The 24,724-nt window shown below is 41.5% G+C and overlaps 3 protein-coding genes across 5 annotated transcripts in view; 2 read left to right on the top strand and 1 right to left on the bottom strand.

Annotated features, from left to right (window-relative positions):
* Positions 1-24,724, bottom strand: part of nek8 (NIMA-related kinase 8) — a 73,458-nt gene that overhangs the window by 2,257 nt on the left and 46,477 nt on the right. The window contains exons 2-15 of the mRNA XM_084020311.1: positions 8,076-8,129; positions 6,968-7,173; positions 6,355-6,587; positions 6,128-6,259; positions 5,712-5,920; positions 5,535-5,614; positions 5,261-5,445; positions 4,553-4,700; positions 3,969-4,045; positions 3,436-3,553; positions 3,172-3,322; positions 2,343-2,509; positions 2,011-2,163; positions 833-991 (exon numbers count right to left, since the gene is read on the bottom strand). Of these exons, the coding sequence (XP_083876437.1) occupies positions 833-991; positions 2,011-2,163; positions 2,343-2,509; positions 3,172-3,322; positions 3,436-3,553; positions 3,969-4,045; positions 4,553-4,700; positions 5,261-5,445; positions 5,535-5,614; positions 5,712-5,920; positions 6,128-6,259; positions 6,355-6,587; positions 6,968-7,173; positions 8,076-8,122 (2,065 nt within the window). The 5' untranslated portion in view covers positions 8,123-8,129. The remainder of the gene's footprint in view (positions 1-832; positions 992-2,010; positions 2,164-2,342; positions 2,510-3,171; positions 3,323-3,435; positions 3,554-3,968; positions 4,046-4,552; positions 4,701-5,260; positions 5,446-5,534; positions 5,615-5,711; positions 5,921-6,127; positions 6,260-6,354; positions 6,588-6,967; positions 7,174-8,075; positions 8,130-24,724) is intronic.
* Positions 13,676-19,148, top strand: tlcd1 (TLC domain containing 1). The gene is made up of 4 exons (XM_084020092.1): positions 13,676-14,192; positions 15,017-15,099; positions 16,379-16,461; positions 16,580-19,148. The coding sequence occupies exons 1-4, from the start codon at positions 13,987-13,989 to the stop codon at positions 16,982-16,984; spliced, it is 777 nt and encodes a 258-aa protein (XP_083876218.1). The 5' UTR covers positions 13,676-13,986; the 3' UTR covers positions 16,985-19,148.
* Positions 19,197-24,717, top strand: rab34a (RAB34, member RAS oncogene family a). Of its 3 annotated transcripts, none has more exons than XM_084020089.1 (13): positions 19,197-19,268; positions 20,759-21,006; positions 21,194-21,232; positions 21,897-22,005; positions 22,084-22,175; positions 22,255-22,323; positions 22,542-22,643; positions 22,733-22,797; positions 22,888-22,939; positions 23,015-23,096; positions 23,433-23,523; positions 23,714-23,821; positions 23,914-24,717. In XM_084020089.1, the coding sequence occupies exons 4-13, from the start codon at positions 21,931-21,933 to the stop codon at positions 23,979-23,981; spliced, it is 804 nt and encodes a 267-aa protein (XP_083876215.1). In that variant the 5' UTR covers positions 19,197-19,268; positions 20,759-21,006; positions 21,194-21,232; positions 21,897-21,930; the 3' UTR covers positions 23,982-24,717. The 3 variants fall into 3 exon arrangements, with proteins under 3 accessions (XP_083876215.1, XP_083876217.1, XP_083876216.1); XM_084020091.1 differs by having other exon boundaries at positions 21,191-21,232; positions 22,258-22,323; XM_084020090.1 differs by having other exon boundaries at positions 21,191-21,232.

Genomic DNA, 24,724 nt, shown 5'->3' with positions numbered 1-24,724 from the left:
TTTAAAGGGGCAGTGTTGTGAGTCCTTGGCAGACAGTAATCCCAGTCACAGCTGTTTCCCATGTTTGTTTGTTATTTGCATTCAGAGTTTTATTGTCCGTCGACTAAATATACACATATTTAAACACCTGACTGCAGGACAAAGACCTCCGCGACAAACTGAAAGTGAATCAAACTCATTTGTGTTTCTATTGTGTTGTTTTTTTTCATCCAAAGATGTGACTTTTACTCCGTCCATTGTGCGTCAAGTTTGTATCTCTGGAGATATTTGTGTGTTTCATACATGAGATCGGTTTGTGGTTTATGTCCTTGTCACATGGTGCAGGTCAATGAAACGTTTAAACAGCCGCCGTGTAGCGAGGATTACCAACATCTCTGTTACTTATTAAATCGTGACGCAGTTTAATCTCTAAATCTGTGGCTAGAGGTACAATTTAATCCCACTTTCACTGTTTTCCCGTTTTCATTGGAATCTGTTGCACCGTCACCGTGGAGACAAAGAGGGTCAATGATTTCAGTCCACAATCAAGAGCCACGATTCAAAATTGGGTTGAATTATTACATTTGGGACGCAGATAGAAAGTTTCTGATCAATGTAAGTAAGGAACTAGATTGTTAACGTTAAGAAAGTAATCCCGAGTTCAGCCAGCGAGGTTTCTAACTTCCAAACGAGTCCTTCCTCAGTTCTCCGTGAACATGCATCTCTGTCGACGCTATCGGGGGGAAGCTTGTCTCACGTTCTGCCCGTCTTTCATCGGGGGATTAGCGGGCCTCTGTCACATTTCACCACCATCCCAACGTTTGTTAACAAAGGCTAATAAGTGAAATATTACGTTTCACCGCCAGCAGGGTGTTGCCATGACAACAGGCCACCGACGTCACCGTGAACGGGTGGCTCTCGTCGAGCTGCACCGCCTTGGGTATCCCAGAATCCTCCTCTCTCCGTCCGAGGCGGCCGCGGGCCCCTTTCCCCCAGGTGTACACCTCCCCGTCTGTGGGGGGAGCAGGAGGAGAAGGAGCCGGTCAGCGATTTTGTTTTTTTTTGTTTTCACAGAAAAATCTTGAACGGACAGATCTGCTGCCTCCTCAGTAACGGCAGCGTAACGACTCCATCTGAAGGAAGTCAAAGCTTGAACAAAGACTTCTCTCAACAAAGAAAACCTGCAGCCGCGGCTGGCTTTCCACACAGGGAGCCACAGGGCACAATGTGATCTCTTTTTAGCATTTTAAACACACACACACACACACACACACAAACACACACACACACACACACACACATCTGTTTCCTATCTGTTAATCCATGTGTTCAAAGGAGCAGACCAACGGTTTTGTATGTTTAGCCCATATTTAGTCGTTTACTTTACTAATCAACTACATGTTCCGTGTGACCGTGAATCCACTTTCTTGAAACTCATTCGAGTCACAAAATGAACAGTTACACGACTTTTGTGTGGTCACGTAGCTGCTCACACGAGGACCGCTTCAAACTGGGCGACTCTAATTAAAATCCTCCCCCGAAGCAGCTAAAACCACAGATATCCCAGCAACGCTGTTTCAGCTCGGAGCCGAAGATGAACCCTGTTGTGTTTGCCTGTGCGACTCCTACTCATAACTGTCTCCAAACAACGTTTATTTGGAAGTGAAGGATTAACAATGAGGTAAAATAAAGAGTTCCTTTGTGCATTTAAGTGCTTGCTGGAAACTCAACACTTTTAATGCAAAACCATAAAATTCATCGCTGTTTTTCTTGTTTGTTATTTAAATGGATGTGCAAGCTTATTATTTGTCTTCACGTATAATAAACCAGACAACATGGATCCTGGATGAAAGGCTTTTACGTTAAGACTGTTAACTTTCAGACATCAAGGTTTCCTTGAAACCACAGTTTCAAATCATTCCCAGAATGCAGCAGCAGCAGCATCTGTAACGGCACCTATATCATTCATTTCAAGTAACCCGGTGACTTTAAAAACAGAGACATTGACATATCAAATACAGTCCCACTCACCAGATCTGATGGCGAGGGTGAAAGCGTCCCCGGAGGCCGCCATGGTGATGCCCTGCAGCCCGGGCACCGGATACGGCACGCGGCTGCTACGACGGGAACTACAGCCCATCTGACCGTGCTGGTTGCTGCCGACAGTAAAACACTGACCCCGCTCTGGAGAACGAGGGTGAAAAGCAGAATTCAGACTTTGACACGGTAACTGTGTGATGTTGGAGAACTAGTCTGACTCTCTTATGTCATATCATTATGGAGGGAATCCCTCAGATATATTTCACACAAGTCTGACACAAACATGTGGTTTGCTAGATCAGTAATGTGAGTATTTTTTGTACCTGTAACAGCAACGGAGTGAGCCGTCCCGATGTCGATGTGAACGATCTTCTCACTGTCGAGTGGAGCTGATTGGACCGGCGTGTAAGAATGGACCTCTTCCACCTGATTTATGGGAGATGGTTCCTCTCCAGCTCCGGTTATCTTATCCAGCCCCAGCTTGTTGAACCTGAGCACGACAGAACATTGTTATTTCATATACAATGTATGCTAATATTATGTATTTTATTCCTCATCTGCTGCATGGAGCTGCTGAGTCGCAGGTATCTGAACAATGCTGCCTGAAACCAACACTTGTGTGTTGACTGTCCTACTCACTCACAGCTCTACAGAGAGTAACAAAATACAAATACTTCATTATTGGACTGAAGTAGATTGTACTTTTCTATTTCTGACAAATTTTACTTTCTACTCCTCACATTTCCAAAACAGGCTTGTTACTTTAGTTTAAATGCATTTGAGGGAGAATCATTTCATTATTATTATGACATGAGATTCAGTTAGCCAGTAGTACTTTTACTTTTGAGGACATGTCAGAGCCTGTACTTCTAATAGTATCATTTAAACAAAAGTATCAGCTCTACATCCTGTCCAAAACCTCTCTGACGGATTAATGACAGAAAAGTGCTTTGTCATTTGAGGAGAATGCTGTCTCACCAGTTCTGTAGCAGGAAAGTATCTCTGTGCTTAAATGTATCACCACCCCTAGACATGAGGTTTCTATACACACACAGTGGCTGAGTGTTCTCATTAAATGTACAATGAGATGGTTGACTGCTGATCTGTCAGTCAGTGACATGTCTATTCAGACTAATGGCCACAGATTTGTACCTGTTGCTTCCACATGCCATAATGCTGTACTGGGTGCTGCTTATCATGGAGCAGTCGACGCCACACACAACCCTCTGGGCCTCAAATTCCACAGGTAAACACACCTGCTGTGGACAGTTGTGAGTGTCTTGGGTGCCAAGCCCGAGGCGACCTTCCAGACAAGAGGAACAGAAAGATCCGTCAAACGGTCGTGACTCAAGTCACATGCAAACAAACACCGAAACGATGATTCAAAAACAACCAGTTTTTGTTGACGATATTTACCGTTGTCTCCTCGTCCCCAGGCAAATACTTCTCTTTCATTGGTCACGGCGAGGACGTGGGAAGCCCCACACGACACCTGAACCAGCTCGTAGCCGAGGAGTGCCTCCACTATCTTGGGCTTGAGTACAAAAACACAAAGAGAGAGGGAGAAAATAAACGTTATGATTGCGATAAATTACAGATGTGAAGGAAACCTGGTTGGCCAGTTTTTAATAGCGATACACCTTTGTTACATGTCAAATGACTCTCTGTCTCTCTATCATTAACTGTCCAATAAAAGTTGTTTTTAACTTACAATGTATGTGTCATAATTTAGAACATTTCTTCAGCTTAAACGAACACAACAGTCCCGCAATAATGAGTGAAGGTTATGATGTAACGTTAAAAAGGTGCTGACTTTGTGGTGCCGTTTAACAGTTCTGCATTATATTGAGATGTGTTTCTAATATTTAGCCTAACTGATATAAATGAGGTGAAGAAAACATTATAAACATTTGATATGAATAAAGCTTGTTTGAATGGTGGACACGGACCTGTGTTACATCATTGAAGTTACCGTGCCCCAGACAGCCGTTGCTCCCACTTCCAAACGTCATAATAATGCCTCTGTCTGTAAAGTGAAAATAAAAAGAAGGGATTAAAGACGCCATTAGTCGATGACTGTAGGTGTGTTCTTATGTCGACCAACACAATGCTTCTAATCCTCATCTAGGAAAACGCTAATCTGTGTCGCTACAGTGAAAAGTGATGAAAGAGAGCCAACCGAGCTGAAAAGGAAGGGTCTTTAATCCTGCGTTATCTGCTTTTCAATACACTGACATCTTCCCAAAGCACTAGGACTAACAGAGAACCACAGTTTGAGCTCAAGAAAAAAACTGCTGGGCAAACATGGAGAGGTTTATTTTGAGGATCCACTCCAATCTGATCTGGGAAAAGAGCTGAGTGCATCCACATGTTCATATGTGTTCAGCCACTGTGTAAGAGCAGAAACGTTTGCTCTGTCTGTATCTTACTTGCTAATTTGCCTGTGGCGGCATCAATTAAGTTCAATAAAGTTGTTTTGTCTTGTCTTGTGTTGTGTTCTCGTGCCTGTAATGGTTATAATTGGCCCACAAACCTGTCATGCAGGTGGTAAAAAGATCTCCACAGGCCACAGACTTGATGGTGACTCCGGACTGACCCTCGAGGAAACGTGAAATGAACTGAGGCTGCGTCTGCTCCACCACACCGGGCAGACCGGCCTCTCCAGACCCCACCGAAGGAGCCTGGGACGATAAAGAATTATCAGTCTTAATGGGGACAAAACTGTGAGATCGAAAACCGTTTCCTGGAAAACATAAGTCAAAATGAAACTCTGCCTTTCTCAAAGTGGCAGGGATGGTTTTCCTAGAATCACTGTTACTGCATATATTGTTAGTGAAACAAAATGACAATGCAGCAGTAAACTCCTCCGCTCGCTGCCTCCGTGTTTGCAAAGTTCTCACAAAGAGGTGAGCTTACCTGAGGTCTGCTTGTTGTGCTGAAGCTCAGACTGGGTTTGAGTTAAATGTTGAACAGAAGTTTGTGTCTAATGTGTGTAGTGCTTCGTGAGAAGTGCAAGTGTATGTGAAGAAAATGCATTATTTGGTAGTATTTTTGGTGCTGTTGTTTAAGGCCCGGTTTCCAAAAGGATAATAAAGGTTTGATGATTTTGTCTAAACATTCACTTTTAGTGTGGAAGCGATCACATTTTCCTCAGCCAGCCTCATTTGACGCCAATCCAGAGAATTGGTGGTGGAATCATAAAAGCAGCTTTGTAAACATTTTAAAATGGGTGAACACATACCTCCCATGTAATGAGGCGGCCAGACTTGGTGACCCCCATCTTCTGGGTGCGGCCCAGAGACACTTGCAGCACCTCGGTGTTGAGCATCGGGAGGCGGAGGGGCGCCGAGATCCCACTTCCCCACGTGTACACCGACGACAGCGGGAGGGAATGCACCTTCCCCGATCCTAGACCGACTGATCCATCTGTTTATGCACCAAAATCCACGACAATCACATTTGTAATTGATCTTCCAGCCAGTTGTGTGGTCAAATAACGGTGTCATATGCCTGACCTCTGGACCTGTTGGTAGGAACCCTCCCTCCTGGTCTACCGTGAGGACCAGTATGCAAAGCAGACAGTGGTTTCTCAATCCTGGATAGAGAAAAAAGGAATGCACAAAATACAGGAAATCTCAAACCATGCGTGTTAAAATGTCTGTCTGGTCATTAGTCGTGCATTCAGGCAGTACCTGCGCATTTTGACATTGCCTATGTCCGTGTAGAGATTAAGCAGGGGCCTGATGCAAATGGGAAGCGCCATTATTTCATTCAGTTGAGGCCGTTTGGATGGATCCAGGTTGAGCATGTTGAGGATCAGCTGTCGGAGTTCTGGGCTGTAGCGGTCTGAAATTGGAGCAAATGTTCCGCTCATGATCCTCAGGACGAGTGCAGGTAGATTCTGTAGGGAAAAATAAAGAGTGTTATACTTTTAGAAATATGAGAAAAATCCTCAATCATCTCCCTAAAATCCTTGTCAAAGGAGTACTACTTTCCCATTAGTGCCCAACTGTGGGATTGGTAGTGATAATATCTCAAACACAGAGGTGGAACTATTTGAAGCACTACATCCGAATAAGCAAGAGATTCCTGGAAAGAAAATGCTCACAGCAGCCTCGAAGGCTCTCTTAAGGCTTGCTAGCTCATAGAGCACACAGCCCAAAGCCCAGATGTCACTCTTCTGGTTGTACGGCTTTCCCTCACACAGCTCTGGGGAGATGTAACACGGGGTCCCGACCACCTGCAGAGATGAAAAGATGGAGGCAGGGATTTGTGCTCGCACGTGTTTGAGGGATTCAACGTGACGAAACGGCAATTCCAGGCGAATCAACTCACCGTGTAAGCTTTGCTCTTGCTGACGAGAATTTTGGAGATACCAAAGTCACCGATTTTGACAATCATCTGGTGCTTGTCGAGAAGGATATTCTGGGTCTTAAGGTCTCTGTGCAGGATGAGTTTGTTGTGGACGTGGTACAGAGCGAGTAAGATCTGCACAAAGAAGTGGAGGATGGTGTCCTCGTCCAGCAGAGAGTTGCAGCGCTTCTGGATGTAATCGGCCAAGGTTCCACCTGCACGAACCAACAGAATAAACAACACGGATGACTTCTGCTCATTAAATCTACAGTAAAACTTTGATCAATGAAAGAAATCGATCGTGTTAATGGGTTGAGTGAACAAGCAGGGAGATTCAACAGCAGGTGCTCCTGTTGCAAATGTTAAAATAAACAGCTCCTGTAATTGATATTTAGATTTTTATCTGCACACTTTGGACTACTCGATCAACCTTTTGTTTTGTTTTTTTAGAGAAAGTCCACCGGACGGAGTGATACTAGATGCTGACATGGGAAGAAGAAAATGTGTGGAGCCCTACAGCACTGAATCATGGGGGAAAAATGTTAGACAATGAACAGAAAGGGGCTCCAGTAATAAGATATCACAGTCAGCTTACCTGGTGCGTACTCCATGGCTATCATGAGGGCCTTGTCTTCCAGGAAGTTCTCGTAGTACTCTATGATATTGGGATGGTTGAGCAGTTTCAGGACCTGACACTCGTTCTGGGCCGCCAGGCGTTCGTCTCGTGACATCTGCTCCACTGGGATCTCCTTCAGGATGACGAAGGCCCCGTCACCTCGCCGGCGGCACAGGTGAACGATCCTGACCGGGAGGGGGGGGTCGAAGAAAACTTAGATGCATATTTTATTCCATAAAACAATAAAGTGGGATGGCTGTTGGTAGTTTAGATCTAGTCTGACCGTTTTGTTTTGAATGCTATTTGAACTAAAATCCTTTAAAACTGAATTAATAACTAATGTACTGTGATGATCACTTTGTGGTCCACTTTAAAATGTGGGACTTTTTTCCTTGTTGATATGTGCTCTACCGTTGTGCTATCCCCCAATAAAATGACTTCAAAAATATTAATCAAATGTGTGTTAAGTGTACAATTTTGATCTACAAAGTAACGGGGGTACATTTATGTACATTTAGTTGTGTGGAGAGTACAAAACTACCCTCTGAGTGTTGTATGGGTCTAACAAAGTGGGAAAACTTTACCAATATAGCGTAAGACTTATTGAAGGCGTATTGAAATAATGGAAGCTCATTGGAAATGTCAGCTTATTATATGTGTATGGTAAATTCAGTTATACATGTAATAGTTTATCGTTTGTTGTAACTTTTCCAGCAACTAACTTCTAACATATTTCCTTTAAAGGGGAGTTAAAGTCACTAGTAATTCAAAGTGATGTGAATGTGAACTCAGACGACTTCGATAACTATAACGTTGATTTAGCTCAAATGTAAAACGCCTGTTTCGTTTGTGCATTAATATTAATGCTAGCTTCAAAATGCTTTTCTAAAATAACGTTTCGTTCCTTTTCTATAAATGTCTTCTTCTTCTTCGGAGGGCGGCGCACATTTGACGGATCCCGTTACATTTTGGGTGAGAAGCCGAGGTTTAGTTTCGTAGTTTACCGCCTGAAAACACCGTGTTTCCGTATTTCGGATCTACGTAAAACAAGAAAAAGCTTTAAAGTGGAGAAAAACGAAGAGTTTACCCGAAAGCTCCTCTTCCGACAACTTTGATTTTCTCGTACTTCTCCATCGCTGCTCCGAAACGTTTCCGCCGTCTCCTGGCAACCCGTCCCAGCTCATACCGGAAGCGACGAGGGACAAACAAGGCGAAGGGCGAAGTCTCCTACAAAAATACAATCCAACGTGAAAAAGGGGGACAAGTATATAGAATACATAGAAATATAGGGAATAAAAAGTTATGGGTTGATATGCATATGCTAAAATGCAGCATGGACATGTGCAGTGGCCTTGATTTAATGCATAACTTTTTATGAGTGGTTTGGTCTACAGCAAAGTCACTATAATACACAAATATACACTATTGATTTCTGAAATGGCAATGTTCTGTACAAAACCAACACACACAAGAGATGAGGTGACTGGACCTCATCTCTTCTCAAGCTGATGCAAACCTTCCCCCATTCACGTGTGCTTTCAGAGTATAAACACGCTGGATGAAGCAAAATAAAGGTGGAAGAAAAACGATCACATTACAGTTAAGGATCTGTCCTAATATCTCAAAGTCACCGTGTCCTGAATTATGTCTTAACAATAAGAAGATACAGGGCGAAAATGCTGCTCATGGAATGGGACCATGGAGGAAAGCATTGAAAACGTGGACCAATTGTCTGTCAACTGACACTTAATAGTTGGGACATTAACATGCTGTCAAACAGGAACCATAAAAAGGCTTAGATTAAGTTCAGGTTATGTTCCGTAAAGTTGCTTGGTTGAAGTCAATCCTGACGTCGAAACAATTCAGATTGTGTTACAGGAACTGAAGATCGGCATTCATGAGAGACATTCCTGAAACATTAATATAATGAAATAGTTCTGCAGAGGAAAAGGTCCAAAACTCCTCCCGGTCAATGAGCAGATGTGATCCGGTTGGTTCACTGCTGTAAAATAAGATTTACAAAACCAAAGGTTTGCTTTCTTTTTCCTGCCTGACTTTAAATGTTCAAGCAAATACTTCAATAAATACAACCATGCATTACATCGGGCAGATGTAGCTCATCCATTACTGTCAATCTCAAGGATATCAAACCACATTTTCTGACTATATTTTTGCAAAAATGCTGAGAAATACACAGGTTCACGTCCTTTTTCTTGGTACAATAGTAAGACATACAGAATCAACAGGTGCATATAATATAAAAGTGCTGTATGCATGGATAGGACGGTAGTATACATATGAATATACTAGAGGTCAGATATGTAACATGTGAGGATATGTATAGTCGTGCAGCCACAGTGAAAACCAGAAAAAGCAAATAAATCTGCTGGTTTTATTATTTGTTATGCTTAATTTTACAATTTCCACTTCTTCCACTGACAGAAACTCAATTTGGAGTATGTCCAATGAGATTTTGTAGCCATGATAAAGTAAAAAAAAAAGAAAAAAATCACATCCAACTAATATAATCTCCTTTCAGTGACAAATTGATTTTGTTCCAGTACATTGGATGTGATTTTATTCAGGCCGACAGGCCAGAAAATGTATCCAGCAGTGTTTGTGGCAGGAAACAATTCAGCCAGAGTGAAAAGACTGAAATGGAGACAGCGAGACGGATGTGATTAGTGTCTCGTCTTGAGCATGGACTTCAGACACTGTAGCCTATACATCCAGACGCCTGGCGATTATGAAGCGCCTTCCCCTCGTCTGAGATAAGCAAGAAGAGCTACTGAGCACTGTTTCCCGTCTCATGCCGCGCTGGGGGATAATAAATGCTTTGTGCTGCGACAAAGCCCACTCTGTGTTGAGCCGAAGTATATACCACCACTATTATCAACAATCTGAGATAATGACACATCACTGCAAACGGTGATCATCGTGTAATTTTACCTTTTTCTCTATAATTTGACGTTTTCTAAATGAAGTTAGTTAGCTCTTTCTCAGGGATATAATATCTCGACAGAGCAGCACCTAAAGGAGCCTTGCACTCCTCAGACCAGCTCGGCGACATATTTGACCTCTGCCGTCAACTCCCGTCTCCAGACGTGACAGTCAGTGATCAGGAATGCACCGTTTTGGTGACGGTGAAACAGACGCTGAACACCAGGTATGAACCGCTTAATCTTTGAGAGATTAATGGAGCCATGACAGGAAGTCGTGGGCGAGGTTGCTTCATCGCAGCGATGCTTTCACCTTTTTTTCACACCAACAACAAACGCAATGCAGGTACAAATTACATAATGAGTGAATCATTTGTGTGGTACTTTGTTACTTTCTTTTTTTTTTTGCTATGCAGGTTTGTCACTGTTCCAATGTTCTTTGTTTTTGTGAAGCGCATTGTAATTGTTTATTTTGTTAAGTGCTATGCCAATCAAAGTTCTCACTATTATAAAGCTATTAGAAATTGTAGAAAATGTAATAAAAACATGTTTTTTCTTGGCCTATTGTATTACAATTATGAATATTGTGGACGAATAAAGTTCTCACTATAGAACCTATAGCAGTTAAAACATGATACATTAGGGGTTATGAACACAGTATAGGCATAAAACATGAATTTATTACATTTTTAAATTACCATTAACCCTGATTTTTCTACACCATGGAGTAAAAGAAAGTGTCGTTTTAATGCTGGAGGACTAAACTGAACCTCCAACCAAGACAGACCTACTCCTGTTTGGCTATTTACGATTGCAACTTGGTGGAAATCAATTAACCCATAGATTTTCTCTGTTGCAGACTTGCAGAGACTCCACAGCACAGCCGTTTCTCCCGACGGCCCTCTGGGAAAAGAAAAAACACCCGAGATCAATACGGTTGAGTGGTGAGCACAAAGATTCCCGTCTCAAACACGTGATATCGGGAGACCTTCACAGCAAACACCAGCCACTGGTGTTAGCTGTGGCCTGTAGGTGCAATAAGAAACATTTATCTTCTGTCAGAAATCCTGCTTTTTTTGGGGGGAGTAATTACACAGAAAGCTTTTATGAAACAATGACAGCAAAAGAACCTCTCTCCAACTACAACAAGATAACCATAGTGAGGCAACCAGGAAACACAATATTAAGTTACATTCATCGCTCTGACATGAGTGTATTGTTGTTGTGTTATCGTTGAACTCAACAGATACACAAAGAAGGTTTCATGTTTCATACTTCAACCTACTTCGACCTATTGATTAGTCCAAGGCTCTTTCTCTTTTATTTCCTTCTCTCTCTCTCTCTCTCTCTCTCTCTCTCTCTCTCTCTCTCTCACCACCATCACCAAATAAATTTCATTCAAATTTGTTCACGTTGTAAGAAATATTCTCATCCTGCCAAATATGCTCTGCATTACAGATTTGCTTAAAGGTTCAATTAATTTCATATGTTATTGATTTTTACCAAAACTGATTCAACCTCTGGTTCTGAAAAAAGTGAAGCCAGCGCTGAAGTGCCTTAAACTTGCATTCTCTCTACTGGCCATGCATGAGAAAATTACCCTACTTCAACACTGTAAACATGAGTTTATGGTCTCAATCTCTAGTTTAAAGTCTTCTTCAATCCAGCATGATGTTCATTTAGTACATTATGGTCCATTTAGAGTCCACCAGACCAGAAAGCAGGGGATGCTTTAGGGGGCGGGGCTTACATGCTGATCGACAGGTCTAAAGTTGACCTTGAATTATGAATTATGAGCTAACTTTGTTAACAGCTTTAAACCAGAATCCAGATGGCTCCAGATTCAATAAGGTTGCTGCTCGGAGTGCAGCTTGTGTTTCTCTGATCCACCTGTCACTCCTCCGCAGTCCAAATATGGTCACTTCCTTCAGGTTGCAAAAATACAAGATGGTGACAATCAAAAATGCCAAACGTGAGGCTTCAAAGACTTATTCCACAAACCAATGGGTGACACCACAATCACTATCTCCACTCATTATATATGCAGTTTAAATGCACACATGTGGCTGAGTAACATAACTGTTTTGAAATCATCTTCATGAAAAAAAAAAACTGCATCCCTATTAATCACAGCACATCTCAACACCATCACTACCCCAGAGAGGAGGGTCTTCCTGGTGGGTTGCTGGGAAGTGATGTCCCCCAGTGGTTTGATGAAGACCTAACTGGGAGCAACTGATCTGAAAAACACAACATCTCTGTATGAAATGCTTGTTCTTCAGGTGAGGTTTCCCTGCCATCTAGTGGTGTGTTTCTGTACTGTAGCCCCATGCTCCGTATGATGATGTGTCTTTGAATGTAGGGAGCAATTAACACTTCTTTTTAGGTATTCTTTGGGTATATTTCATTTCATTTCAAAGGAAAGAAGACAAACATGGGTGAATAATGAATAATATTGCAAATATGCAAAATGTCAATACATCACTTTGTGAATGACCTGAAAAACTTTTAGCATGCAAAGAAAAGTAAACTCCTCCATGTGTGGGTTTGTATTTCCAGTAATGTAGATGGTGATATGTGTGGAGGGTCTTAGCTGTTCTTCCTGGTGAGTTTTTTTACTCACTTCCTGCTCCCCCATCGGGCTGCAGAGAGGCCAGATGTTGGGGGTAGGGAAATCATGCCGTGTTTATGGAAAGAGTTACGGCCCAGGAAGGAGAGAGTAAGCTACACTGGCTTACTGTTCAAACACGCCATTTACATTGTTATGCTCTGAACGCAACAAAGATGTGCTTACATTCTCAATCATATACAAACAGACAAACAAACAACTGACTTCTGGCCTATGTCAGTTTAAAAGAGAATGTTCAGTAGTCCAGAGGATATAAAAGCATGGATTATTATGTGACACTGTTAAAAAAAAAGAAGATTTAAACAATGATGGTAGCCAAGCATCGCTGGCACTTGCTTTGAAAAAAAAAAGATTAGAAAGTCAGTCTGCTACATTAACGGAGAAACCTGGTTTAAGGGTAAGATACAGTTGTGTATCATCAGCATAAGCATGGGAATTTATTTATTTTTTCAAGTTATACTACATGGCTCAGTTGCAGAACACAATTGGAAAAAGTAAAGAGGACCCAAGATTGACACTTGGGGTACACCCTCCTTTCCTTATCCTTTCTTTCATTCTGAGCTGACTGGAGTAACTGGGTTTACTCGAGTACATATGTGAGGTATTATTTACTTCTATAAATATTTCCATTTTATGCCGCTTTGATCTCAACATCAACATCTCAGAGGGGAAACTTTGTGATCTTCATTCCGCTACATTTATTTTACTACAAGCTACAAATTACTCTGAGGTTCATAAAAATGCATAATATTACATAGATATATTAATATTACACTGAAAGGGCGTACTTCTGAAAAAATAGTGCTTTTATTTTGATACTTCAGGACAGTTTTGCTTATAATACATCTGCACTTTTACTTTGGTAGAAGTTGTAATTTAAGATCTTTACTTTTAATGGAGTGTTTTAACAGTGAGGCATTGCTGCTGCTGTTATTATTAATAGACATTCGATTCATGATGAATCTGTGATTTTAGTTACTTGTGTAACGTGATCCGAGTTTCCGCTCCTCCTTGTTTTTGTGGTTTAAGGGCGCAGCAGCAGGAGCAGCAGCTCCACCCGCCCCGTCCTCTCTCTCCACCACTCCCCTTCTCCTTTCTGCACAGACGGGCGGCAGCAGCTCATTACGTTACGAGGCGCCGCGTGCAGACGAACACCGCCCCACTGGAATGAGTCGCTACAAGAATCCAAGAATCCAAGAAATCCCCTCGACAAACTCCGGGCGCTGAAAACGTGAGAATTACAAAAGAAAAAGTCTGCAGCGCTAAACGCACATCAGCTGAGCGGAGAGAAGATTTGTTAAAATAACAAAACAAACTAAAGCAGAAGATCAACTCCCTGCAGCTGCACCAAGCTCTCCACAGGAAAAAAGGACGAACGGAGGGAGGTAAAGGACGCATCTGGAGAAAGGGGGGAGGAGGAGGAGGAGAGGATGGACGCCCTAGTTACTGTGCTGAAGAGTCACCCAGGCCCATCAGTGCTGGCGGTCTCTCTGGTTTTCAAGCTGATCCACAGGTTGCTGCAGAGGCTGCCGGTGCCCAAAGTGGTGCAGCAGGATGACTTCAAGTCGTGGAAGTGGAAGAACCTCTCCGTCTCCATGGTGCACTCCCTGCTGACCGGGGCCTGGGCCCTGACCTGGTAAGTTTCCATCCATCAACCCGTCCATCCACACACACACTGGGGCACCATTGTCTATTCACCGTCCACATGATGCGTTTGTGTGAGTGTGCAGCAGTGACAGTCTGTGGCAGCAGCCCGGAGAAGAAGGGGCATGTTCAGACGGGACGGGGGAGAGAATGCCATTTTTTTAGGTGGGGAGGGGGAAATACCAATGTACAGGAGGAGCCACACTTATTTTGAAATGTGTGTCACTTTCAGAGGTCTGTAGAGAATCTTTGTTTTTCTGGCCTGGCGGTCTGGGTTTCTCAAGCGGCAGCCTGCAGATATAACAACTGGTATAACCTGCTGGATCAACGGTCTTTTGTGAAAGCATCACAAGCAACTATTTTTAAGGGAGGAGACTGTGTTTGTGACTCAACTTGTTAACCGAAGCTTAAATTTCTCGGGCTCTTGTGAATTCTCGCCATAAGAAACGTGTGAAGCATGTGCACTGCATATGTAGGTCATGTATTAACAAGAACTCTGCCGTGAGGTGTTTATACAAGGAGGGGACACGGAGGAAACTTTTTTAGGTGTGCCCCCATGTGCCAATACAGCAGCAAGAAGTGACAAAAATAATGCAAAACCAGAGAGAAGAACTGTTTTTAGATAAAGAGCAACAGATAGAAGCTATAGCTTGAAATAGTATAGTATAGTATAGGTAGCAAATAGTTTGAACACTATTTCTCTACTAAAAAGGGTGGATCTCTATTGGATATCAGTCTACTTATTCAGGAGTGAGTCCATGCACAGTGTGAGGTGAATACAGACTCATCTTATCCATAACTTTTGTTTCTATCTAGTGTTCTGGTTTGGCCGGAGACGTTGCGCAACATTCACTCCTACCACACCCCTCTGTCCTACCTGCTCATCTGCATCTCAACAGGTCAGTGAACGCACCATAGAACAGAACGACACTTCAGGTTAACAAGTTAAAACAACTGCAGTTAGGATTTGGCATCCAAATGAAGACTGCAAAACTTAAAATCTCAAGTCCACCGAATCTCAATCTCAAGTCAAATCTTCCCCAGAAACCAGCATTTTTTTTTTTTTTTTACTAAAACGCTATTGTTATGACGAATCACATTCTCTAGAGTGGAATATGTGGGAGAGGTGCTGATTGAATGCATTCTCTCTCCCCCATCACTGAATACAAGGCTTGAATTTATCTCGGGGGAGTGAATCCACCACTTCTCCAGTCGCTTGCTTTTCAGAGAACCAACAAAAACTTCCCGCCCCTCTCACCTGATACTCAGACGAAGGGGCGTGTCCTCTAAATCACCACGGACAATCCACCGAGGACTTCTGGTTATATGTGGTTCGGTCTAACGTGTTACCATGAAGACACAAATCTGTGACGATCTGCCTTAACAACCGCAAACACACCATTAGCTCCGCCGAGGCCGACGGCGGCAGATAGCGGAGGTCATGTTCACAAGCAGCCACAGAGGAACGGGAGGACCCGCGAATACCTCCAGCTAAATGATCTCCACACGGATTAATTACCGTGGTCATGTTGTGAGTTGTATAATGGGCTTCTTCTAAAAATAACGACAAGAGGATCTCTTGAAACTGCTTTCAGATCAGTTTAACAAACATCTTGAGTGATTTGAGGGGAATCTGGCATTGTAATGAGCTAAAAAAATGTATGTAGATAGATAGATAGATAGATAGATAGATAGATAGATTGATTGTGTTTGGAAACTTGGTTCAAAGTTCGGTTCGCTTCACCTAATAGGTTACATTCGCACTAATATCATCTGGTTGATTGATTAATCACTTCAATGAGGTGAAATCATTTTACTGTACAAACTAGGGATGGAACAATATAGGATTTTAATTGCGGATGTCTAAAAAAAACAGTCATTGTGGTGAATTTCTATTATCTGGAAAATCTTAAATATCATCAAGAGTGACTTGAAAATCCGTCGAGCTCACTGTCGTGGTAGAGAAGTGAAAAATAGAGCACTTTTTCTTCATTTATGTTTAATTTCACTAAAAAGGATGTTGACTTGAAAAAATCTGTGGTGCATGTCGAGCATGTTTGGCTGCCATTTTAAGTGAAACAGACCAGGATGTCTGAACTGGAAGATCAAACAGTAATTTCATCCTCGACATCGTCAACCTCGTCTTCCTCTCACTGCCGTTTCTCTCTTCTCTCCCAGGATACTTTGTGCACGATGCGGGTGACATCATCCTGACAGGACACGCGAGAGAATCATGGGAGTTCTTGCTCCATCACGTGCTGGTAAGACGACATGTTTTTCTTTTTTTAACTCTGAAGTTGCTTTTCTGGTTCGGGTAACGTCAGTATGTGAAGCTCGCGCTGAAACCCTCCTCCGTCCGTCTGTGCGTCTCCTCCTCAGGTGATCTCCAGCTTCCTGTACGCCCTCTACACCGAGCTGTACGTAGCCGCCGCCGTCATCGCCCTCTTCGTGGAGGTCAACAGCGTCACGCTGCACCTGAGGCTGCTGCTGAAGCTGGCGGGCGCTCACTCCTCCTCCATGTACTACATCAACAAGCACGTCAACGTCCTCACCTACGTGACGTTTCGACTGGGCACACAGGCGTACCTCAGCTGGTACATCTTCCACAACTACTCCTGGTTGGACAACGCCTTGTTCTTCCTCATCTGCATGACGATGATGAATATCATGATCCTGATTTATTTCTACCGCCTGATCCGTGCCGACTTCTCCTCCAGGAGTAGGAGATCTCTGGGACAAAACGGGACCCACAACAACAACTCCAAAAAGTTCCCCTGTGATTGACCGGAGAAAGTTTTACGGACCTAAATCCTGTTTTTTTTTTAAGGGTATGAGTTTATGAATTGTGACGACGGGTACCCTTGTTATGTCACAAAAAAACAACAACACCAAAACAACTTGGCGGGACAAGGTCCGGTCTTTTTTAGAAGTCAGAAAGTCACAGCTTTACCAGAAAGTCAAACCTTTGATGTTTTACCACTTTTACTTTATATTGAAAATAGATTTTCAGTACCGTGTAGGCCTATTGTGTAAAATGAAAAAAACTTGAGATTTTGAGAAATATGCTTAATTGCATTCTAGGTAAGAGTTAGATGTGAAAATTGATACCATTCTCATGTCTGTACTGTAAATATGAAGCTGCAGCCAGTTAGCTTAGCTTAGCACAAAGACTGTAAACAAGGGGAAACAACTAGCTTGGTTCTGACCAAAGATTAAAACAAACAAAACAAAAAAATGCAAATCCTCCTGTAACACCACAACTTGTTGTTTTTTTACACTTCATTTTTTTGTATCACATGTTATTTAATGAGCTATTGAGTTTCTGGCAGGTTTTGTTACCTTTGGACAGAGCCAAGCTAGCTGTTTCCAGCCTTAATGCTAAGCTAAGCTAACTGGCCTTATATTTTATATGTATTAACATGAGATTGGTATCAATCGCTTTGTCTAACTCTCAGCAACAAAGTCAATATGTCCCTAAACGTTGAACTATCACTTGAGATTTTGTGGGAAATACGCTTGTTCACTTCCTGTAGCGAGGACACTCTCATATCTGCCCACTAAATATGAAGCTTCAGCTAGCACTGTTAGCTTAGCATTAAGACTGGAAACAAGGGAAAACAGCTAGCCTCCCTCCACACAAAGGTAAACAAACAACATATAGCTTGTTCATTTCTGAGATTCTGAGATTTTTTTTGCTTACGGATAGAGTCAGGCTAGCTGTTTCCAGCTAAACTAAGCTAGCTGGCTTAGCTGGATGTAGCTTTAGAGTATGAATACGAAAGAGGCATTAATGCTCTTGGCTCAGTCCCTGCGAGAAGTGTCAAACTATTCCTTTAGCCCATAACAAAAACATTAGACCCACTCTCTCCGTCTCTATGATGCCACTTGTGGTTGAGGTGATACTGGTCTGTGTGTCTGAACTGGTTTAGGACCAATTCAACTGGTGGACACTGTTACGGTGGAGCTATGAAATATGTCGGTATTTGACAGAAGTGGGGCTGAAGCTGGATCTTCCTTCCATTTAACAGTCTGATCATTGAGCTCATCAGGAAGTGGACATCATCATTCACACTGTTCACAATGAGCAGGCAGCGGCACAATCAATACTGATATTGATTATCACCAGTAGTTCGACTTGAGGCGGAGTGACAGAGGAGTGTGTTCCTTATTTGCGTTTACAGAATCCCTCTTTTCTCAACAATGGACGTCAACGGCATTTTGTAAATAATGTCCTCAGATATCCTCTTTGTTATTGTTAAAGTAATACAAATAAACACCATCGGTGGACTTTAAAGGAACACTTCACCCACAATGTGACCATTTCTAATGATTACTCACCATGCGTTTACATTGAATTCTTGAAGAAAACGCAGAGAAGAGTCTTGATATAATTGAAGTTAAGCTACGAGACCTGTTTTTTTTTTTTAAAAAGCGAGGTTTCCATTTTTTTCTTCATGGAGGCAGGTTAGGAAAACCAAAGTTTTCTATGGTAATTTTGTGGGTGATTTATAAAAAGCAAGGTTTCCATTTTTTTCTTCATGGAGGCAGGTGAGGAAAGCCAAAGTTTTCTATGGTAATTTTGTGGGTGATTTATTCCTTTTTAAATGCTAATTTCCTAATCATGCCATAAATCAAAAGTGCTGACGCTGTCGTTTAGAAATGATCAGTACATTTCATTTTCTATTTCAGCCAAACGAGAGGCGGACTAGATGCTATGCTACAGTGCCTTTACCGCAGTGCCTTTCCAAAAAGAATAAAATCACTGATAATGTTTGAATAAGAAAGTATAGCTAGACTGACGTCTGTAACTCTTGGTAAAAGCTGGGCCAAGTTGGAGATATTTTTGAGATGACCATTAAAAGTAAATTTGTATTTTGTCTTGTTTTAACTGTTTGTTAGGATGGTTGTGATACCATGAATTAAAGAAAAAGTATTTAAAAACATTGAATTGATGTATATGTTTGTAATATATTTTCTGCTGTTTTTTTTTTTTTTGGTGTATTAGTTTTTGAATTCACACCTGAGAGAGAAGCTGCAGTCAGATCTTTATATCCTCAACTGATACAAGGTACAAATAAATAAATAAATACTATAATACTAATATTACAAAAAAAATACTGCATTCAAAGTCTGACTTGAATGAGACTGACTGATCTGTTACATTATAAGAGTGTTACGGCTGTAGCTGGTCAAGGTGGAGCCACTTATTTGGTATTTAAAGTCATATAAAATGCCATATATCACAGAAACATCTGGATGTCAAGTTACAACGGGATCTACTGACGGCCAATATGAACATGATGAAGAAACAACCAAAACCTCTGTTACTGTAAACAAACTCAATATCGACTTTATTAGGTACACTTGTGCAATCTAATGCAGCTGTGCAGCCATAAAGTCTACTTTTAAGATGTCTTTAATGTTCAGTTTTTGTTGATGCTAATAAGAAGCACATCTGAATATAATGTAGTCCAGTTTGTATTGAATTCTCCTGAAATAGTGTTGTTTTTTTTTGCTTCCATCTATAGCAGAATAACTTATGATTACTATGACTCTAATATGCATATGATGTGTGAAGGATATGCATATGAACATGTATTTTATTGCTATTTACTGTATATAAAATATATATTTTGTTCATGCGTTTCTACTGAGTATTATATGTTATTTTTTATCAGACATATGTTTACAACGGCGAAAAGAGACTTTGAGCGCCCTCTATCGTCAATATTTATCACTGAAGGACAAAAAAACTGCCCTTTTTTTTATTCCGGCTTGAGACAAATTATTTGTATTTTACTACAATGAATGACACATATGATGTTTGTCAATTTAAAAGATATTCAAGCAAGGAAATAATGTCGAACTATGTGGATTTTGTCGTAGTATCATATCGTTATGTGTGAAACCGCTCAGCGAACTACATCTCCCGTGTCGCACAATCTACGTCACCAGCACGGCCGTTAGCACGGCTTGCTAGCTAGCTCGTTAACATACAACGTCTCATCATAAATGTATCGTTAATCTTACCTGACGTGTTTTTATCCAGCGACTCCAGTGAAAGAACGTGTTGTTGGTGTGAACATCACGGCAAGAAAACACACCAGCGAGATACGTCACCTATGCGACGTTTGGGTGTGTAGTCCTTCTGGTTACGTATTTTCAGTTACACTACAAAATGCGACTACACAGACTTTCTTAACGTGTAAAATTACATTTTAAATCGATAAACATAACGTGTGTAATTCAGGCAACAGTTCATACCGTATCAAGAAAAATATGTATTTGTTGCAATTTTGACTTACCGTACAGTTTCTTCAAAATAAGAGCCCACGGTGGTCCACCGGAAGAGGCGGGGCTAAACCGCTCTATTGCAAAAACAAGCACAACGGGGAAAATATTGTAAAACAAGTAATATTATAATCTAAAAATGGTAACGTTTGAGTACAAAAATAATAAAAAGGGAGAATAAAAACAATAAAAGGTTAAGAAGATAAATGTCGATTTTTTTCCTACATTTTATTTATTTTTTTCCCGACTGTTCCTCATTTCGTCCAGCAGGGGGCCGAGCAGGGAAAAACCTGGGAGGAAAGAAAGAAGAAATCCAGGGATCTGAGTCAGCTTCTCTTCAGTCTGCTTCTCCTCAACTTCCGTGGATCGATTTCAGCTCTGATCACCATCAAAATCAACATCTTTTACACTCATCAACGAAAATGCACGAGTCGGCATTACAATAAGAAGCAACCTGTGGAAGGAACACAACGAGCTGAAACAGCAGAGAGAGAGAGCGAGTCTGTCTCGATGAGGTAACGTTAAAACACGTTTTTGTTTTTATTCAAATTCGATTTAGTCATGCATGCGTAACGTTAACGTGTTTGTTTCTTAACTTAACGTTGTACGTCTTTTACGTCGTTTTTTGGGGATGTAATGCGGATTTGTAAAGTTTCATTTTTGTGGTGGACCAAACCAAACTCTTCTTCTTTTCTTTAGCAGAAGCTTTGATGAACAAGAGGATTAAAACAGATCGACACAGTAAGTAGATCAACACTGATCACAGCTGTCTGGCTCCGTTGCTATGCGATAAATAACACATTTCCCGTCACTGCAGTCTATTGTGTGGCTGCTTGGCTCTCTCTTTATTTTCCCAGTGAGCTGTAGTCTTCACTGCCTCTTTAAGTCTTATGTTTCTAAATGAAAAAACAGCCCGTGAAGATGGAAGAGAACATGAGCTGATTCAGCCCCAAAATATGAATAAATACAAAGTGGTGAGCCAGGTGATCGGTGCTGTTTGGAGCCAACATCTTAAAGACAAGATTCTTTAATATATGCAAAATATATTTTTTTAAATTCACTCATCATAGTTCAGTTCAGATGTGTTTTCCACAGTATGTCAACAAAGATCTGACTTCACAATTAAAAAAACAACAGAGCAGCAGCTAATTATCATTTTCATTATTGATTTATCTTTTTTGGGGGGGATTGATTGTGTTTAGTCTATATTTTCCCAGAATTAAAAGGTGACATCTTCAAATTTTGCCTTTTGTTCAACCATCAATTTAAAATTAAAATACATTCAACCAGCAGATATTTACTTTTTTTTCATAACGAACTTGTAAGTAAAGTGAGCACCAGGTCCACTATTTTTGCGATGTTATAAAGACTGAACTACAGTGATACCGTCTGTCTCTCTGTCCAGCTGTCTCTCTGCTCAACATTTACCTCCGAGCTCCATGTCCATCAGAGTCTCAGCCATGAGTGTTCTTCCTCCCGTCCGAAGGGACCGCGTCATTGCTCAGCTCCCTCAGGTAAAAACCATTCGCTCTCATCCTCATCCTCATCATGCTGTCCAACATAGTTCTCACCAACTCCTCTTCCTCTCGTAGTATTTCAGGAAAGAGGCGGCTCAACACACTGAGGAGGATTTCAACAACAAAGTGAAGACGGCCTGTCAGGAGCAGCGAACCGGCACTGTGGGGTGAGCACAGGAAGCAGCAGTCAGGTGTATTATCATACATTATTTTTAGTGTGGAACTTATTTACGGGTTTCTTCTCAGCAGATTCAAAATATCCAAGGTCATAGTGGTGGGCGACCTGGCTGTGGGGAAAACCTGTCTGATTAATAGGTAAGCTCAAACACAGACACTGTAGCACCTCTGGGAAATAAATAACATTTACCTCCTTCAAGGAAGCACAATCCTTTACATTTCTGGTTAACTTATTAAAGGTGAGGTGTTAAATATAAATATTAACTTTCCTGTCTATCATTAGCAAAACATGATACTCATGGACGCCTTTCTAACACATTTAGATAAAATACTGAAGATCTTTTTGATGTTTTCAGATTTTGCAAAGATGCGTTTGATAAAAACTACAAGGCCACGATCGGTGTTGACTTTGAGATGGAGCGCTTTGAGGTGCTGGGTGTTCCTTTCAGCCTGCAGCTGTAAGTCTTTTCACTGTTATTCATATGAAAACTAAATAAACCGAGTCAGTCGGACGGCGGCGTTGCTTACACGTCTGCCTCTGTTACAGCTGGGACACTGCAGGCCAAGAGAGGTTCAAGTGCATCGCGTCCACGTACTACAGAGGAGCCCAGGGTGAGAAATGAATTTAAGCCTCTGCTCTTTCTAGGGACTGGAAAAAAAAGTGAAAACTGTTACTTAATGCAACATTTCCTCTTCCTCCAGTTGTGATAATCGTGTTTGACGTAACCGACATCGCCTCTTTGGGCCACGTGAGGTAAGCTTGTTCATGATGGGCAGACTGTTGTTTAGTTTGTTCTCTGGAGGACTCAAACGGGTGTTCTGTCTGCAGACAGTGGCTGGAAGACGCCCTGAAAGAGAACGACCCCACGGCCGTCCAGCTGTTCCTCGTCGGCACAAAGAAAGATCTGAGCGTGAGGCTGTTTTACTGTTTAAAGAGGACATGCCTGTGGACGTGTTGGTGTCTTTTATGTGTTATATGTTTACTATTTGAAATGCATCTCTTGGTTTTACTCTACTATGATGCTTTTTGCAGAGATGGTATGAACTCACTTGGTATTTAGTTTTTGTTTATTTGGACTTGTGTGGCTTTTGTAACAAATTAGATTATTGGATGAAGTAATTCATCTTTTTTTATTATTTCTAGAGTACCAAACTTGTTTGTGAGTTATTCTTTTGCAGCGGAATACAATATTCCAGTGCTCTTCAGTACTTGTACATCTAACTGGTTCTTCTCCGGTTTCTCCCAGTCTCCTGCTCAGTATTCTCAGATCGAACAAGAAGCCGTCAAAATAGCACAAGAGATCAGCGCCGAGTATTGGGCACTGTCGTCACTGACAGGTGAGTAAATACAGAATTAAATTTAAAATAAAAAAACACGCCTTTTGTATTCAGCATTGATCATAAAGGTGCGTTTAGAGGACATCCATCATCAGGGCTTTATTTTCTAGTTATAATAGCTGTTAATAAGTGTGGATCTATACAGTTAGAAGGCATGAATATAATCTCTAATCTATTTTTCATGCTGTAGGGGAAAACGTCAAAGAGTTTTTCTTTCGAGTTGCATCATTGGCATTTGAGACCAACGTCCTCGCCGAGTTGGAGAAAAGTGGATCGAGGCAAATCGGGGGCGTCGTCAGTGAGTATCCAAACTAAATCCCTCTGTGGTCACGGCAACCGTCTCCTTGGTCACGTTTAGTTTTTCACACCCGACTGTTCGTCTGTTTGCAGGAATCAACAGCACGTCACACAGCCCGTGTGCTTCGTCAAAGAAGAAGCAGTCAAACTGTTGTCAGTAAGTTTGAGAACTAAAGGGACGGACTGGACTGGAGGGGTTTCTGTGGTCGGAGCAGGCGGAGGAGTTCTACTTCCTGTTTGAGCTCAGTTTTTCCTGGCCTATGAAAGAGTTTTTCTCCGTGGGTTGTGGATTCTTGTGGTGTTGCCGAGTTTAACTTGTCTGGAGTTACAGAGTGACACAGCAATTATGGAGGGAAGAAAAGACTGTTCTGGTCCTGCAGAGATGCCAAAGAATGACTGTGGGTGTTTTTTAACATGGCGTATGTGCGAATGATTAAATATTCAGTCTTGCTGCTGTAGTTTGTTTATCTTTTCACAATAATACTCTGGTTTACCTTTAAGGACTGCTGTCGACACCTATTTCAGATTATTGTGGATCTCAAGTTCTCAAACTTTCCCTAAGAAGAAAGATTATGCAATAAATCGCAAGGAGGAAAGAAAAACAACAATTTGAAGAAAGTATGGAAAAAAGAAACAGTATTTTATGTCGTAGGGATGTCTGTCTTTCTGCTCTCCGATCCTGATAATTAAACTGGTTGACCCCTTGTGGGGCCCATTCTTGGAGATGCAAACTATTTTTTGTCTACAGTGTTTGTTTTATAGGTACTTTTAACTTTTTGTTTACAATCAAATCAATGACTGAATTTGGATGTTTGATATCAAAACTGAAAGTGTTTTTCTTTAAAATTTCTCCTGGTATGATTTTACATGTATTATAAATAAAAAACAAACATTTAATTGTGGA

This window comes from Eutrigla gurnardus, assembly GCF_963514095.1.
Source record: "Eutrigla gurnardus genome assembly, chromosome: 10".
In the NCBI taxonomy this organism is placed as follows: Eukaryota; Metazoa; Chordata; class Actinopteri; order Perciformes; family Triglidae; genus Eutrigla; species Eutrigla gurnardus.
The sequence above is the reverse complement of the archived record's forward strand: the minus strand, read 5'-3'. Positions and strand labels throughout refer to the sequence as shown.

What these genes read in the sequence shown, in the direction of transcription:
- tlcd1 (XM_084020092.1), top strand. Translation starts at nt 13,987, where the DNA reads ATGGACGCCCTAGTTACTGTGCTGAAGAGTCACCCAGGCCCATCAGTG. An exon ending in GGGGCCTGGGCCCTGACCTG is followed by an intron (nt 14,193 to 15,016) that starts GTAAGTTTCCAT and finishes GTTTCTATCTAG; the next exon opens with TGTTCTGGTTTGGCCGGAGA. An exon ending in TCTTGCTCCATCACGTGCTG is followed by an intron (nt 16,462 to 16,579) that starts GTAAGACGACAT and finishes TCTCCTCCTCAG; the next exon opens with GTGATCTCCAGCTTCCTGTA.
- rab34a (XM_084020089.1), top strand. Translation starts at nt 21,931, where the DNA reads ATGTCCATCAGAGTCTCAGCCATGAGTGTTCTTCCTCCCGTCCGAAGG. An exon ending in GCCTCTTTGGGCCACGTGAG is followed by an intron (nt 22,940 to 23,014) that starts GTAAGCTTGTTC and finishes TTCTGTCTGCAG; the next exon opens with ACAGTGGCTGGAAGACGCCC. An exon ending in GCACAAAGAAAGATCTGAGC is followed by an intron (nt 23,097 to 23,432) that starts GTGAGGCTGTTT and finishes GGTTTCTCCCAG; the next exon opens with TCTCCTGCTCAGTATTCTCA.